The sequence below is a fragment of the Amblyraja radiata genome, chromosome 38, assembly GCF_010909765.2.
Source record: "Amblyraja radiata isolate CabotCenter1 chromosome 38, sAmbRad1.1.pri, whole genome shotgun sequence".
Lineage (NCBI taxonomy): Eukaryota > Metazoa > Chordata > Chondrichthyes > Rajiformes > Rajidae > Amblyraja > Amblyraja radiata.
The window spans coordinates 4769815-4786775 of record NC_045993.1 but is presented as its reverse complement, the minus strand read 5'-3'; the positions used below and the strand labels follow the sequence as shown (position 1 = coordinate 4786775).

General features: G+C 47.3%; 1 protein-coding gene across 18 annotated transcripts in view; it reads right to left on the bottom strand.

The window, feature by feature from the left end:
• The window catches only part of LOC116966731 (receptor-type tyrosine-protein phosphatase H-like), a 60237-nt gene extending 44030 nt beyond the window's left edge, over positions 1–16207 (bottom strand). For 8 of the 18 annotated variants that reach the window (XM_033013026.1, XM_033013009.1, XM_033013024.1 and 5 more), the window contains exons 1-3: positions 15915–16206; positions 12528–12548; positions 6244–6529 (exon numbers count right to left, since the gene is read on the bottom strand). In XM_033013026.1, the coding sequence (XP_032868917.1) occupies positions 6244–6529; positions 12528–12548; positions 15915–15980 (373 nt within the window). In that variant the 5' untranslated portion in view covers positions 15981–16206. Of the gene's footprint in view, positions 1–2817; positions 2823–6243; positions 6530–12527; positions 12549–15914 lie in introns of all 18 variants that reach the window. The other 10 variants (XM_033013013.1, XM_033013012.1, XM_033013008.1 and 7 more) reach the window with 5 other exon arrangements.
• Between the last annotated feature and the right edge of the window lie 754 nt (positions 16208–16961).

Below are 16961 nucleotides of genomic sequence, written 5' to 3'. Positions count from 1 at the left end.
ACAAACTGAATGGAACAGAATAGTAAGATTAAACGAGAACTTACCAGTTTGAAGTTTGATCTGTATTTTATGAGGAGTTACGATGAGGGATTACGTGAAGAGCCCGCTCAGCACGCATGCGCGACATACTTCAAAGCAGCGGTGTGGAATCACAGACAGACACAGTTATTGAAATAAACATAGTATAGAAAAGGAGAGCTTTTCTCAGTTACCAGTTTGACCTCTATTATTGAGGGTGGGAGCGGAGGGCACGTAATCCCTCATCGTAACTCCTCATAAAATACAGATCAAACTTCAAACTGGTAAGTTCTCGTTTAATCTTACTATTTTACTTCGGAGTCACGTGAGTGACTACGTGAAGATTTTAAAGCTCTGTGATTTCAAACCGTGTAACGGTTCATACTTCACTCACTGCCGAAGTCCTTGAGGGAGGAAGTGTGTTATCGTAATCAACCAATGAATCTGTCTGTAGAAAAACACAATGGTACTTATTAACAATAACAACAAAGAAATTAAATTGCTCCCCCGGCTTAAATTAAATATTTGCAGACTAACATTTTTTCTGCAAATAAAGCAGATTTTGCCAACGGCTTATTATAAAAAATTTGGAACGTTCTTTCCCCAGACCATCCTGCTGTAGCCAGGATGTGGTCTATAGGCACATCCATTCTTTAGGCTGTCGACGTGGATGCTGCCCTGGTGGAGTGAGATTTGTACATGTTAGTGTTTATCCCAGCAGCTTTCAGCACCTGCTTGAGCCACCTTGAAATGGTTTGGCTCGTCACCCGGTAATAAGGTTTTTTATGACTGACCCATAAGGCTTTTTCACTCCCTCGAATATTTTTGGTTGTGTCTATGTAGGACAGTAGGTGGGTCATCGCACATAACCGTGGTTCTGGCGGGTAAACCCGGAATTCCACGACTGGATTAGGTGTTCCTGGTCTGCTCTGTTTGATCAGTCCCTGGATAATGAAAGAGATCTGGTCTGGAGCTGTGATCATGTTGTCCAGTCGCAATAGGTGGACCCTCTGTGCAGATACAAGTGCCATCAACATGAGTGTTTTGAGCATAGATTGTTCCAGGTTGAGGGATCTGGCTGGTGGCCATCCCCTGACGTATGTCAGGACCACACTGACATCCCATATATGGGTGTACCTTGGTCTAGGGGGGTTAGAGTTGTAAATACCCTTCATTAGTTTGACCACCAGCGGGTGGGACCCCATGACCTGTTGTCCTGGTGCTTGTTTTAAATAGACAGACAGGGCAATTCTAGCTGTGTTGATGGCACTGTAGCTGAGTCCTTCATCGTGGTGAAGGGCTGCCAGGAACTCCAGTACGTTGGTAACTGTAGCGGTTGAGTAGGTGGTCCCTGTATCCAAGCAGCACTTCTCCCACTTTTTGATGCTGGACAAGTACTGTTTTCTTGTGGATGTTCGGAGGGATGCTGACATGGTGTCGACGGTTTGTTCTGACAATCCCAGTCTCAGTAACGGTCTTTTCAAAATCTGCAACCCAGGAGTTTGATTTTTTCATGGCACGGGTGGCTTATGCCAGATACTGGGTGGGTTAATAATTCTGGGTTACTGGGAAATATCATCGGGGTTTCAACAACCATGTCGTGGAGTAATGGGAACCATGGCTGTGTAGGCCAGTCGGGTACTATCAAAATACCTGAAGCAGAGTCCATTTGTATTTTGCGTAGTACCCGGCTGATGAGACAGAAGGGAGGAAATGCATAGAAGAAGAAATTTCCCCAATCCAGCGCGAACGCATCTACCGCTGCTGCCTCAGGGTCTGGTTCCCAAGCGACATACATAGGTACCTGGTGATTTAGCCTTGATGCAAACAAGTCGATATCTGGCGTGCCATATTGCTTAATAATTTTTGCAAACACTTTGGGGTTTAACATCCATTCGGTGTTATCATTGCATTTGTGTGACCTGGTGTCTGCCACTGTGTTTAGCTTACCTGGCAGGTAAGTTGCTGATAGCCAAATATGTCTTTCGACACACCATTGCCAAATTGTGTTGACCAATTTGTCGCATGATATCGATTTTATGCCGCCCATGTGATTAATATAGGCCACCACCGTAGTATTGTCTATTTGTAACCGAACATGCAAGTGATGCATATTTGATGCATATGCTTTTAAACCATAAAATGCACCCAACATCTAGATAGTTAATGCCCAGTGTAAGTAGTAACGATGACTCTAGGTTAGTCCATCTACCACCTGTGCTGGATATGGAGTTAGTCGCTCCCCTGCCTTGAGCACTGGCATCTGTTTGGATAACTAACGTAGGGTTAATGATGATGATAGGGCTGAAACTATGCCAAACATTTTCTGCCCACCACTGTAGTTCTGATATTGCTTCAGTGGGTAATTTCATGATAAGATCATAATGACCTGCATGTCGTTTTAGTGCCTGTACCTTTGCTCTTTGTAAGTTTTGATAGTGCAAAGGTCCAAATTGTGTAGCCGGAAATGCTGCTACCATTTTCCCAATTACTCTTGCTACTTGTCGATCGTTGACCATTAAATTGTTACATGTTTGTGCCAATTCAGTTGTTTTGTCTTTTGGCAAAGTTACAGACATGTGGACTGAGTTAATTGTGAAGCCCAAGTAGTCCATGGTTGTGGATGGCTTCATCTTTGATTTATCTGGATGTAAGACAAACCCCAAGGTTTCGAACAACTGTTTGGTAGCTGACACAGCTGATATAGCCAATTTGGATGGTCTTGCCTACTATTAAGATATCATCAAGATATGCCATGACAAAAATCAAATTAAAAAATCTATCCCCTGCACGGAGAACCCAACCTTTTCACTGTCGGGTCTCCGTTGTCGTTGGGGCTGCACCGTGGAGCGGCCTCCAGCAGGAACGACCTGGGGCTCCATTCGCGGAGCCGGCGGACCTACTCACCATCATGCAGCTGGCCGAGTTGGGAGCGGGAGGAGCGGTGGTGGCGCGCTGCTGCAACCCGACCCCGAGGTTTCGGAGGCTTACCGCAGGTCTGGCAGACGGGAACACCGGGAGCCCGCGGGTCCCTGCTGGGAGACCGCTTTTCGGGGCTTCCCCAACGGCGACTTCACCCGCCCGAGTTGCGGGGTTGAAGAGTTCCTGGAGCGGGGCCTTACACCATCGCCCCGCGCGGCTTGGAATGGCTGCGGGACTTTGCCAGCGCCCGCCCGGGGCTCCAACACCAAGACCCGGTGCGTGGCCTTGCATCACCCGGCGCGGCGTTAATGGCCGCGGGACAATTGCCATCGCCCACCGGGGACTTTGACTTTGACTCTGACATCGGGAGGGGAATGGGAAGTGTAGGGGAGAGATAAGTTTTTGCCTTCCATCACAGCGAGGAGGAGATGCGCTGTGATGGATGTTTGCGTAAATTGTGTTGTGTCTTTGTTCTTTTTTGTGTGTATGACTGCAGAAACAAAATTTCGTTTGAACCCCTTGGGGTTCAAATGACAAATAAAATTGTATTTGTATTGTATTGTATTGTATGACAATATGTTTTTGTCTTCTTAATATTGCCAGGGCTGGTTTTAGCATCTTGGTGAATAATCTTGGGCTGATGTTAAACCATTGGGTAATGCTTTAAACTGCCATAGCTGCCCCATCCAGGTAAATTTCAGGTATCTGCGATGATCCTTGTGAATGGGTCAATGCTTGCCATGAAGTATCCTTTGGAAATCAGTTGTTTGGCAGTAACAAACATTTCCATTTTGAAATGTACATACTTAACAAACATATTTAGTGAAGTTAAGTCAATGATGATGCGACACCCACCTTTTTTTTAGTTTTAGTGAATATATTTGACACAAATTCCAAGGGTTCATGTTTTGTTTTTTCAATGATACCCTCAGTGATTAGTCTCACCAGTTCAGCTTGTCCCTCTCGTTTTTCTTTAACTGAGAGTGAATGGTGAACTGGTGGCAAGTTTTCTAGTATAAATTGTATTTTGTATCCACTAATGCTATTGAGTATATACTTGTCACTCGTGATAGACTCCCATGCTCCCTTAAACAGGTGTAATCTCCCCCCTGTTAGTATTACGCCCCTACTTTCTATATGCTGGTAGGAACCAGACCCACCTACCTCCATGGTTATGGGTGTTTCTTCTGTCTCTTCCTAGACCAGCGAGTCTTGCGCGTTGTCTGACGTGGCGGTGATGTTTGGGGGTGGCGCATTTTCCATGGGGTCCGCTCTGGGCCTTGGTCTAAAAAAGACTTCCGGTGGTGATATGTGGACCCCGAACTTTCACCAGTCCCATAGGGTAGACGTCAACTGGTGGATGCGATGGGGTGCTGCCGCTTGGGTATTGTTGTTTTGGGTTTGCTCGTCCCAGGGCCTGCCCTCATGAGACCGAAATTTTTAGAGGCCTCTTCCATATCCTTGACTTTTTTAGTGAGGTCTTTGCCAAAGAGCAGTGTGTCTGGCTCAGTGGCTGGGGTTTTGCACAACCCCGCGAATTTTCGATTGAGGGCAGGTCTTATAATTTCTTTGCGGAGGTTATTTATCTCGAACTGCGTGTTGCACAACAGCGCGAGGGTGTCCTGTTGGTTTGTGGTCATTTCTGTATTGTCCACAGAACGAGTAAATGATGTGATGGCTGACGTCAGGAGCCTGAGGATCCGCTGCAGTTGCAGCTCCTGGTTCCGAATATTTGTCCCAACGTGCCCCCAGATTTGACTGTTGACAGCCGGCACTTTGAGGGACTCACAACTTTCAGGAGCTGTGTATAATTCTAAGGCCTCATTAACCACCTGCTCCTGTAGGGGCCTGTTGGAAAGGTGGTTGATGCTGGCCGCTAGTTTAGGCTCTAATGGCCTTCCTGCACGTGGGGTTGCCACGTAGCGGTCCACCACACCCAGCAGCTCTTCCTGGTCCTGCACCCCTGGCATACTCCCGACTTCTTCAGCCAGCGTCCCCTCTTCCTGACCAGCCCAGTCCTGGTCACCAAAGCTATCCTCGGGTAAGGAGGAAGCGATGGGCAGTGCACAAGGCACTGTGGAGGGAGTGTCTGAACTCCCCCTGCGAGACTGCCCCTCACGCAGCGAGTCTCGCTGGAGCACCTGCTCCAGGAGCCGCTCCATGCGGCTCAAGTGGCTGTCTCTCCCCCGAACGGGTGGTGAGATGTCCCCGTCCGACGAATCGGAAACCACCGGCCGGATGGTCTTCCTGGTGGCTTTGCATCCAGTCCGCTGCTCAGGCGCTAGCGGGACTGGGCTCAGCACGGTGTCGGGGATGGCGGAGCGCCGGGTAAGCGGTCCTACCGCCTCCTGCCCCACACTGATGGAACGCTCCTCCGTTGGAGTCGAGCGGGTGACAGGTTTCTTCAAGAGCCTTTTCTTGTTCATATTCATGCTGTGGAAACAAAGCAGAAGGCTCTCCTTGCCAACAGAAAACCGACCTCAGAGTAACTTACCTGACGGTCCGTCTTTTAAACTGTAGCTGGAGCGCCTGACTCCCGCTGCGGCCACTGTTGCACTGCTGAACGCAATGCCGCGCATGCGTGCTGAGCGGGCTCTTCACATAGTCGCTCACGTGACTCCGAAGTAAAATCACATATTCTTTTACATATTAAATATTGTGGGTGGAAGGAAAAAGGGAAAAAAACAGCAATTTTGAAAAAGCAGTAGAGTGGTTCAGTAAAAGTTAGTCCCTGGTGAGATAGGAGTTTACAGTCCGAATGGCCTCTGGGAAGAAACTCCTTCTCATCCTCTCCGTTCTCACAGCATGGCAACGGAGGCGTTAGCCTGACCGTAGCAGCTGGAACAGTCCATTGCAGGGGTGGAAGGGGTCTCCCATGATTTTATTGGCTCTGGAGTTGCACCTCCTGATGTATAGTTCCTGCAGGGGGGGGCGAGTGAAGTTCCCATAGTGCGTTCGGCCGAACGCACTACTCTCTGCAGAGTCTTCTTGTCCTGGGCAGAGCAATTCCCAAACCAGATGGTAATATCTACACACACCAGGGACAATTATACCAAGTAGCCAATTAACCTACAAACCTCTATGTTTGAGGAATGTGGAAGGAAACCGAAGATCTCGGAGAAAACCCACCTGAAATGCTCTGCGTTTCTGTTCATTATTGAAAAGCAAGGGTGAAATATTATTTTTATTCAGAACTGCCAAACTAAATAAATAGGAACCACTTCAGTCAGGATTATGTAAGTGCCGCCTGGTTCTGGAGCTGGAGGCATTGGAGCAGTTACTGTCTCTTCAGGAGTTACTTACTTGTGGTGCTGGTCACCTCCACAGGTGTGCTCAGTGTGTCCTCAGGTGTGACTGACCGCACCGACAGCAGGTATTGATCCCCAGGTTGCAGCCCTGTCGCTGTGAATGTTGTCTCGTTTTTACCCGTGGTAGTGATCGAACTAACACCGCCAGCAACATTAGTGACTGTAACGTTGTAGGTGTAATTCGAGGCTCTTGTATCATTTGGTGACGTCCATTCAATCCTTAACGAATCTGTTGTCCTGCTCACCACAGACAGTCCAGTCACTGGAGAGGGATCTGTGACGAGAGAGGCGGAGTGATACAGTGTGGAAACAGGCCCTTCAGCCCAACTCGCCCACACCAGCCAACAATGTCCCAGCTACACTAGTCCCACCTGCCTGCGCTTGGTCCATATCCCTCCAATCCTGTCCTATCCATGTAGCTGCCCAACTGTATCTTACATGATGGGATAGTCCCTGCCTCAACTACCTCCTCTGGCAACTTGTTCCATACACCCACCACCCTCTGTGTGAAAAAGTTACCCCTCGGATTCCTATTAAATCTTTTCCCCTTCACCTTAAACATATGTCCTCTGGTTCTCGATTCTCCTACTCTGGGTAAAAGACTCTGTGCGTCTACCCGATCTATTCCTCTCATGATTTTGTATACCTCTATAAGATCTCCCCTCATCCTCCTACGCTCCATGGGATAGAGACCCAGCCTAGTCAACCTCTACAGCTCACACCCTCTGTTCCAGGCAACATCTAAACTCTGAACATTAATAGCCCATTCATCTACTGCATCCGCTGCTCTAGATATCAGCTGATTTACATCGGTGAGACTAAGCGGAGGTTGGGCGATCGTTTCGCCGAACACCTCCGCTCAGTCCGCAAGAACCTACCTGAACTCCCGGTGGCTCAGCACTTCAACTCCCCCTCCCATTCCCAATCCGACCTCTCTGTCCTGGGTCTCCTCCATTGCCAGAGTGAGCAACACCGGAAATTGGAGGAACAGCACCTCATATTCCGCCTGGGTAGGCTGCGTCCGGAAGGCATGAACATTGAATTCTCCCAATTTTGCTAGCCCTTGCTGTCTCCTCCCCTTCCTTAACCCTCGAGCTGTCTCCTCCCCTTCCTCAGCCCTCGGGCTATCCTCCTCCTCCTTTTTCCTTCCTTCTCCCCCCCCCCACCCCCTATCAGTCTGAAGAAGGGTTTCGGCCCGAAACGTTACCTATTTCCTTCGCTCCATAGATGCTGCTGCACCCGCTGAGTTTCTCCAGCATTTTTGTGTACCATTAATAGCCCATTATCTGTTTATTTGCACTTTATCAGTTTATTTATTCATGTGTGTATATATTTATACAATGGTATATGGACACACTGATCTGTTCTGTAGTCATGCCTACTATGTTCTGTTGTGCTGAAGCAAAGCAAGAATTTCATTGTCCTATCTGGGACACATGACAATAAACTCTCTTGAATCTTGAACATCCGCGTAAATCTTTTCTGAACCCTTTCAAGCTTTTCGGAAGGAGGTGAGGAGGGATCTCTTTTGTCGGAGGATGGAAAATCTGTGGAATTCTTTGCCACAGACGGCTTTGGAGGCCAAGTCAGTGGATATATTTAAGGCAGAGATAGGTAGATTTTTGATTAGTATGGGTACGGGGTTATGAGGCGAGGGCAGGAGAATTGGGTTGGGAGGGAGAGATAGATCAGCCATGATTGAATAGCGGAGTAGACTCGATGGGCCGAATGGCCTAATTCTGCACCTATCACTTATGACCTTGTGACCTCTGTGACAAAGTGTCCGCTTGGTGCCCTGATTTGCCTGCACAACCCTAAAGATGGGTTGGGGTGTCAACTGGCCACCGTACATTACTCCTTTACCTGGGTGAGTGGAGAAAGAATGGAAGGGGAATGTCGACGGGCTGGTGGGGGAAGCATACATTGCAGGAGCTCAGGGGGGAAATGGAGCGATGGAATGGTGTGACTGAGAGATAAAGCATTCGCTAAATGACCTTGCGTGGTGCAATAAGGAAAGGAAAACAGAATGGTGAACCCGTGGAATGTCAACAAGGGACAAAGGTGAGTTGGCCACATTTCAAATGTTATAATCTCCTCCCAGCTCACTCATATTTACATAACCATCAGCTTGGAGGTCAAGTCAATGCATTGAAAAAAAACCCCTTTCTTTCCACCAAGTGTCTTTTTTATTCACTCTTCTTCCTTCTTCCTTCTTACAGTCATAGAGTGCTACAGAGTGGAAACAGGCCCTTCGGCCCAACTTGCCCATACTGGCCAACATGTCCCAGCTACCTGCGTTTGGCCCATATCCCTCCAAACCTGTCCTATCCATGTATCTGTCTAACTGTTTCTTAAACGTTGGGATAGTCCCAGCCTCATCTACCCCCTCTGGCAGCTTATTCCATACACCCACCACACCTTGTGTGAAAAAGTTACCCGTTCAGTTTCCTACTAAAGGAGACCTGGGTTTGATCCCGGCTACGGGTGCTGTCTGTACGGAGTTTGTAAGTAACCTGCATGGGTTTTCTCCGAGATCTTCGGTTTCCTCCCACACTCCAGAGACGTACAGGCGTGTAGGATAATTGGCTTGGTGTAAATGTAAAAATCGTCCCTAGTGTGTGTGTGTGTGTGTGTGTGTGTGTAGGATAGTGTTAGTGTGCAGGGATCGCTGGTCAGCACGGACTCGGTGGGCCGAAGGGCCTGTTTCTGCGCTGTATTTCTAAACTAAACCAAACTAAACTATAGTTCCTTCTGTGATGAGGAATTATGCTGGTGTGTCTCCCCATGCTCCATATCTCACCGTTAAATATCCTCCGTATTTGGCGACTGTAACATGTTTCTGTACAACCCATGTCGGGGGAACAACCCCCCTACTTCCAATACGTCAACCTTATCAGAACTTTCTACCTTTCATTGCGATCTATTCATGAGATTGCTCCCATATCAACTCGTTTGTCAGCTATAAAAATCTGGATGCAACATAACTTCCTCAAACTCAACAGCGATAAGACAGAATTCCTCCTCATAGGCTCCAAAGCCACACTCAGCAAAATCAATAACCCCACTCTCACCATCGACGGCACCACTGTCTCCCCATCTCCCCAGGCCCGCAACCTTGGCGTGATCTTTGATTCAACCCTCTCCCTTGAGCCTCACATCCGCCATGTCATTAAAACCTCCTTCTTTCATCTCCGCAACATCGCCAAACTCAGACCCTCTCTCACACCTCCCGCTGCTGAAAGACTCATCCATGCCTTCATCTCCTCCCGACTGGACTATTGCAACTCACTTCTCCTTGGCATCAGCTCCACCTACATCAACCGACTCCGACTGGTCCAGAACGCAGCCGCCCGACTCATCACCCACACCAAATCCTGGCATCACATCACTCCAGTCCTCAAACAACTTCACTGGCTTCCCATCTCCCACCGGATCACCTACAAAATCCTGATCCTCACCTACAAAGCCCTCCACCATCTGGCCACCCCCATATCTCACTGACCTCCTCTCCCCCTACCAACCCTCACGGTCCCTCAGATCCACATCAGCCGGTCTCCTCTCCATCCACAAGTCCAACCTCCGCAGTTTTGGGGACAGAGCCTTCTCCAGGGCAGCTCCCAGGCTCTGGAACTTCCTCCCCCAACTGAACCGTAATTCCGTCTCCCTCACCATCTTCCAGTCCCGCCTCAAGACCCATCTCTTCACCTCTGCCTATCCTTAGCCCCACGTCCCCCTCCCTTTTCATCTGTGCATTAATTGCCTCATATTGTGTTTTGAATTGAATTCTGTCTTTACTTTGTGTACTAGTCATGTCTCTACTATTTATTTCATTCCCCTTACATGTTTTTCCTCTACCTGCTAAATTTTTGTAAGGTGTCCTTGAGACTCTTGAAAGGCGCCCATAAATAAAATTTATTATTATTATTATTATTATATGGATCATAATCCTGGTTCACCCAACCTTATTCCCTGCACACATCGCCTCTCACACAATTAACATTTGTTTTATCATCAGCCTATCTTTAGCCAATTGATAAACCACAGAGTCACGACAGGTACTACGCCTTTCTGCCCAAGGCCTCCTCCATTGTCAGTGTGAGGCTAAACGCAAATTGGAGGAACAACATCTCATATTTCGCTTGGGCAGCTTACACCCCAGTGGTATGATTATTGATTTCTCGCACTTCAAGTAACCCCGGCATTCCCTCTCTATATCACTCCCCCACCCAAGTCGCACCAGCTTCTCGTTTTCACCCTACAAACCAAAGATCCTATAGCGAGCTCTGCTATATTGAGGGGGGATCTTATAGATTGAGGGGGGATCTTATAGAAACTTACAAAATTCTTAAGGGGTTGGACAGGCTAGATGCAGGAAGATTGTTCCCGATGTTGGGGAAGTCCAGAACAAGGGGTCACAGTTTAAGGATAAGGGGGAAATCTTTTAGGACCGAGATGAGAAAATCATTTTTTACACAGAGTGGTGAATCTGTGGAATTCTCTGCCACAGAAGGTAGTTGAGGCCACAGTTCATTGGCTATATTTAAGAGGGAGTTAGATGTGGCTAAAGGGATCGGGGGGTATGCAGAGAAGGCAGGTACAGGATACTGAGTTGGATGATCAGCCATGATCATATTGAATGGCGGTGCAGGCTCGAAGGGCCCAATGGCCTCTACTCCTGCACCTATTTTCTATGTTTTCTAAAAACAGCTAACAATGGCCTGTTTGCTTTATCATCGTTACTTTGTTGCATATCTTTCATTCATTGTTCTTTATCTCTCCACATCACCTTCTGTATCTCTGTTTCCCTTATCCCTAACCAGTCTGAAGAAGGGTCTCGACCCGAAACGTCACCCATTCCTTCTCTCCAGAGATGCTGCCTGCCCCGCTGAGTTACTCCAGCTTTTTGAGTCTATCTTCAGGTATATTATTCTTGTTCTCCCCAGCCTTTTTTTTTTACTTCTCTTCAACTTAATGTGTGTTTGAGTTAAAGTGTTTCTCGGTTCTGATGAAATACCATCTGTTTAGTTTAGTTTAATTCAGAGACACAGCGAGCTAACAGGCCCTTCGGCCCATCGAGTCCACACTGACCAGCGATCCCCGCACACTAACACTAACACTAACATGTTACTGTCACCAAATACGTAGGACATTTAACTGTGCGATATGGAGCATGCTATATTTAAGAGGGAGTTAGATCTGGCCCTTGCGGCTAAAGGGATCAGGGGGTATGGAGAGAAGGCGGGTATGGGATACTGAGTTGGATGATCAGCCATGATTATATTGAATGGCAGTGCAGGCTCGAAGGGCCGAATGGCCTACTCCTGCACCTATTTTCTATGAATCTATTCTATGAAACCTACACTATTGTGTACAGTTTTGGTCTCCAAATCTGAGGAAGGACATTATTGCCATAGAGGGAGTGCAGAGAAGGTTCACCAGGCTGATTCCTGGGATGTCAGGACTGTCTTATGAAGAAAGACTGGATAGACTTGGTTTATATTCTCTAGAATTTAGGAGATTGAGAGGGGATCTTATAGAAACTTACAAAATTCTTAAGGGGTTGGACAGGCTAGATGCAGGAAGATTGCTCCCGATGTTGGGGAAGTCCAGGACAAGGGGTCACAGCTTAAGTATAAGGGGGAAATCCTTTAAAACCGAGATGAGAAGAACTTTTTTCACACAGAGAGTGGTGAATCTCTGGAACTCCCTGCCACAGAGGGTAGTCGAGGCCAGTTCATTGGCTATATTTAAGAGGGAGTTAGATGTGGCCCTTGTGGCTAAGGGGATCAGAGGGTATGGAGAGAAGGCAGGTACGGGATACTGAGTTGGATGATCAGCCATGATCATATTGAATGGCGGTGCAGGCTCGAAGGGCTGAATGGCCTACTCCTGCACCTAATTTCTATGTTTCTATGTTTCTACACACTAGGGACGATTTTTTGAAACATATATACCAAGCCGATTAACCTACAAATCTGTGCATCTTCGGAGTGTGGGAGGAAACCGAATTGCTCAGAGAAAACCCACGCAGGTCACGGGGAGAGGTTACAAATAGCGTACAAACAGCACCTGTAGCCAGGATCGAACCTGGGTCTCTGGCGCTGTAAGGGCTGCCAGGCAGCAACTCTACCACTGCGCCACCGTGCCACCCAAATACCTGAAAAGTTGACTCTAGTTCCCTTTCCTACAATCTCTATGTTTAATTCAGCTACACAGTCCTATACATAGAATTGGATTCATAGGAATTCATTGGAGTTAAGAACTGTTAATCCTACCTGCATTTTGACTGCAAACAATTTCCTGTAGATGAAGAAAGAAACAACATTAGTAAGATAATTCTATAATGATCCTTGATATCATATCAAAAGAGATTTTGAGTTTAGTTTAAGAAAGAACTGCAGATGCTGGAAAAATCGAAGGTAGACAAAAGTGCTGGAGAAACTCAGTGGGTGAGGCAGCATCTATGGTTAGAGGTTTTAGTTTAGTTTTAAAGATTTTTTGTTTAGTTTGTTAGTTTAGTTTAGAGATACAGCGTGGAAACAGGCCCTTCGGCCTACTGAGTCCACCCGACCAGCGATCCCCGCACACTAACACTATCCTACACACACACACACACACACACACACACACACACACACACACACACACACACACACACAGACACACGCACGCACACACACACACACACACACACACACACACACACACACACACACACACACACACACACAGACACACACACACACACGCACACACACACACACACACTTACGCACACACACACACGCACACACACACGCACACACACACACACACACGCGCACGCACACACACACACACACACACACACACAGACACACACACACACACACACACACAGAGACACACATACACACGCGCACACACACACACACACACACACATGCACACGAGTGACAATTTACAATTCTGCCGAAGCCAATTAACCTACAAACCTATGGGGAGAAGGCAGGAAAATGGGGTTAGATAGATCAGCCATGATTGAATGGCGGAGTAGACTTGATGGGCCGAATGGCCTAATTCTGCTCCCATCAGTTATGACCTTATGAAGAACATTGCAGTCCATAAATCGTCCACTATCCCCTCACACTGATCCTTTCCCTCCTCCTTCGACCCATCTCCCACCCTCCCTACTCCAATTTCACCCGGGAGAAACAAAGAACTGCAAGTGCTGGTTTGCAACAACAACAAAAAGCACAAAGTGCTGGAGTAACTCAGTGGCTAAAGTGCTCGAGTGCTCTGGAATACGACGCGGAAACAGGCCCTGTCGAGTTCATAGTCTTGTTCATCGTCTGTTTACATTCAGGCAGATCAGCAATGATTAACTAACATTCATTTCCTTCCCTCCCACAGCATCTAAAGAAATCTACTTTGGACTCCATCTTATCACAGAAACTACCTTCATTATTTTCACCCCCTCTCCTATTTTGCGATTTTGAAAATATATTAATTTTTCTCAATTTTTCAGTTCATTATCTTTTTTTCCAATCTCTTTTTCGGACTCCACGGAATATCAGTTTTGATTTGGGCAGGAAAAATAATTGATTTATAAAGAGGGAAAACATGCTTGGCAAATCTGATGTGTCTTTTTGAGGTGAGGTGAGGTTTAGTTTAGAGATACAGCGGGGAAACAGACCCTTCGGCCGAATGAGTCCACACCAACCTGCGATCCCCGCATATTAACACTATCCTACACACACTAGGGACAACTTACACACACACACACACACACACACACACACACCAAGCCAATTCAACTACAAACCCGCACGTCTTTGGAGTGTGAGAGGAAACCGAAGATCCCGGAGAAAACTCACAGGGTCCCGGGGAGAACGTACAAACTCCGTACAGACAACGCCCGTAGTCGGGATCGAACCCGGGTCTCTGGCGCTGCAAGCGCTGTACGGCAGCAACTCTACCGCTGTGCCACCGTGGCAGCCCATAAGAGATTCATTAATTCGTCATCGTGTAGCGGACGCACCACCCATCTCCGTCCTCCAGTTCCTGCAGACTTCCGCCGCTGGAAGTCTAGGGTGTTGGTGTGTGTGTGCTTTATCATCATTCCTTACAATGCCGAGTACAACAGTGATCGCAACTTCTACTGAAGTGTGTGGATGGTCGTGGGCTTGCTAGGAGCTCATCCGCCCTTTGACAGGCCTTGTTTTTGGCCCTGCTGGGGGTCCACAGCCCCCTCCTCACCTGGCAAACCAGACGGCCTGGAACATCGGGCCTCCGTAGAGGCAACTGTGGAGGCCTCAATAGGCCTGACTATGGGTGGGCATTGGGGATGGGACTGGACTTTGTGCCTTCCCCCATAATGGGAACCATTGTGGGGGGATGTTTTTTATGTTAAAGCTATTTATTATTGTTATGTTTGTATTCCTTTTTAATGTGCTGCATTGGCAAAATGAATTTCACTACATCTAGGTGTATGTGACAATAAATCAACCTTTGAACCTTTGAACCTTTGAAATGCATGGCAAATGCAGTTCAATGTGGAAAAATGTGAGGTGGCAAGAGCAGGAAGGCAGATTATTATCTGAATGTTGACAGATTATGAAAAAGGGAAGTGCAACGAGACCTGGGGGTGTTTGTACATCAGTCACGGAAAGTAAACACGCAGGTATGGCAGGCAGTGAAGAAAGCTAATGGAATGTTGGCCTTCATAACAAGAGGATTTCAGTATAGGAGTAAAGAGGTTCTTCTGCAGTTGTATAGGGCTCTGGTGAGACCACATCTGGAGTATTGTGCACAGTTTTGGTCTCCTAATTTGAGGCAGGACATCCTTGTGATTGAGGCAGTGCGGCGTAGGTTCACGAGATTGATCCCTGGGATGGCGGGACTGTCATATGAGGAAAGATTGAAAAGACTAGGCTTGTATTCACTGGAGTTTAGAGGGATGAGGGAGGATCTTATAGAAACATACAAAATTACATAAGGACTGGACAAGCTAGATGCAGGAAAAATGTTCCCAATGTTGGGCGAGTCCAGAACCAGGGGCCACACAGTCTTAGAATAAAGGGGAGGCCATTTAAGACTTCAGTATAGGAGTAAAGGGTTGTCCTTGAGACTCTTGAGACTCTTGAAAGGCGCCCATAAATAAATTTATTATTATTAAAGAGGTTCTTCTGCAATATGCTGCCTGTCCCGCTGAGTTACTCCAGCATTTTGTGTCTATCTTTGAGGCTCTGTATTCGGTTTAAACCAGCATCTGCAGTTCCTCCCTGGCACACTGTAAACACTCTCAGCCTATTTTCATAAATAATAATTCCCAGGTCACTTTAAACTCCTTCCCGATCTGCTGTGATCTCTCATGCGAATATAACATCCTCCACCTTAACAGCAGGTAGCTCACTGTAACCCGATCCTCTCTGCACCAGCTTCCCCGTCACCCTCACCCCACACACACACACACAGAATCACAGTGTCATGTCACTCCCCTCTCTCTGTGGCAGCTGCACTCAAACCATTTCTTTTCCGGGGAGAAAAAATATTGATTTCAACCCCCCCCCCACACACACACACACACACACCTACAATAATGATAATCGAAGTTACAACAAAGTGCCGTCGCCCACAAGATAAGGAGGTTAGATTAAGTAACGAGACAGAGAAGGTACATCTCACCAATGTGGAAATCAGTGGCAGCAACACCAGCAGCCAGCGTTTAAAGGGAACCATGCCAGTTTCCATTCAAGACCAACGCTTCGACCTCTCTCTCCTGCCGAACTCAGCCGGTAGTCGCCATCAACCTCCCTCACTGGCCTTTGTGGTGGATCATCTCATTCTGCTTCACAGTCTCCCGTTGAATGATTGAACACCACAATAGCGCGATCGTGACTTTTGCGCTGTGTGTGTGTGTGTGTGGCCCAACCCACTGAGGAAGTGAAAGCAAGAGTCAGTACCCGGGCCGGTCTGCTTTACCTGCTGGACTACCGCACCCTGTTCAAGTTCAAGTCCACATTTATTGTCACATGCACCAATTAATATACAGTGGTGACATTTCAGTTGCATTACAGCCCTACGAGTAAAAATAAGGCGATTACACGATACATTTCAGTACTGAATCCCGCAGTGATTGCAGCCGAGAGCATGCTGACCGGTTGCATCGTGGCTTGGTTCGGCAACTTGAGCGCCCTGGAGAGGAAAAGATTACAAAAAGTAGTAAACACTGCCCAGTCCATCATCGGCTCTGACCTCCCTACCATCGAGGGGATTTATCGCAGTCGCTGGCTCAAAAGGGCTGGCAGCATCATCAAAGACCCACACCATCCTGGCCACACACTCATCTCCCTGCTACCTTCAGGTAGAAGGTACAGGAGCCTGAAGACTGCAACAACCAGGTTCAGGAATAGCTACTTCCCCACAGCCATCAGGCCATTAAACCTGGCTCGGACAAAACTCTGATTATTAATAACCACGTTCTGTTATTTGGACTTTATCAGTTTATTTATTCATGTGTGTATATATTTATATCATGGTATATGGACACACTTATCTGTTTTGTAGTCAATGCCGACTATGTTCTGTTGTACTGAAGCAAAGCAAGAATTTCATTGTCCTATCAGGGACACATGACAATAAACTCTCTTGAACTTGAACTTGAATTTGATTTCATGTTCTGGCTGTGATTTTGTGATCATAAGTGATAGGAGCGGAATTCGGCCCATCGAG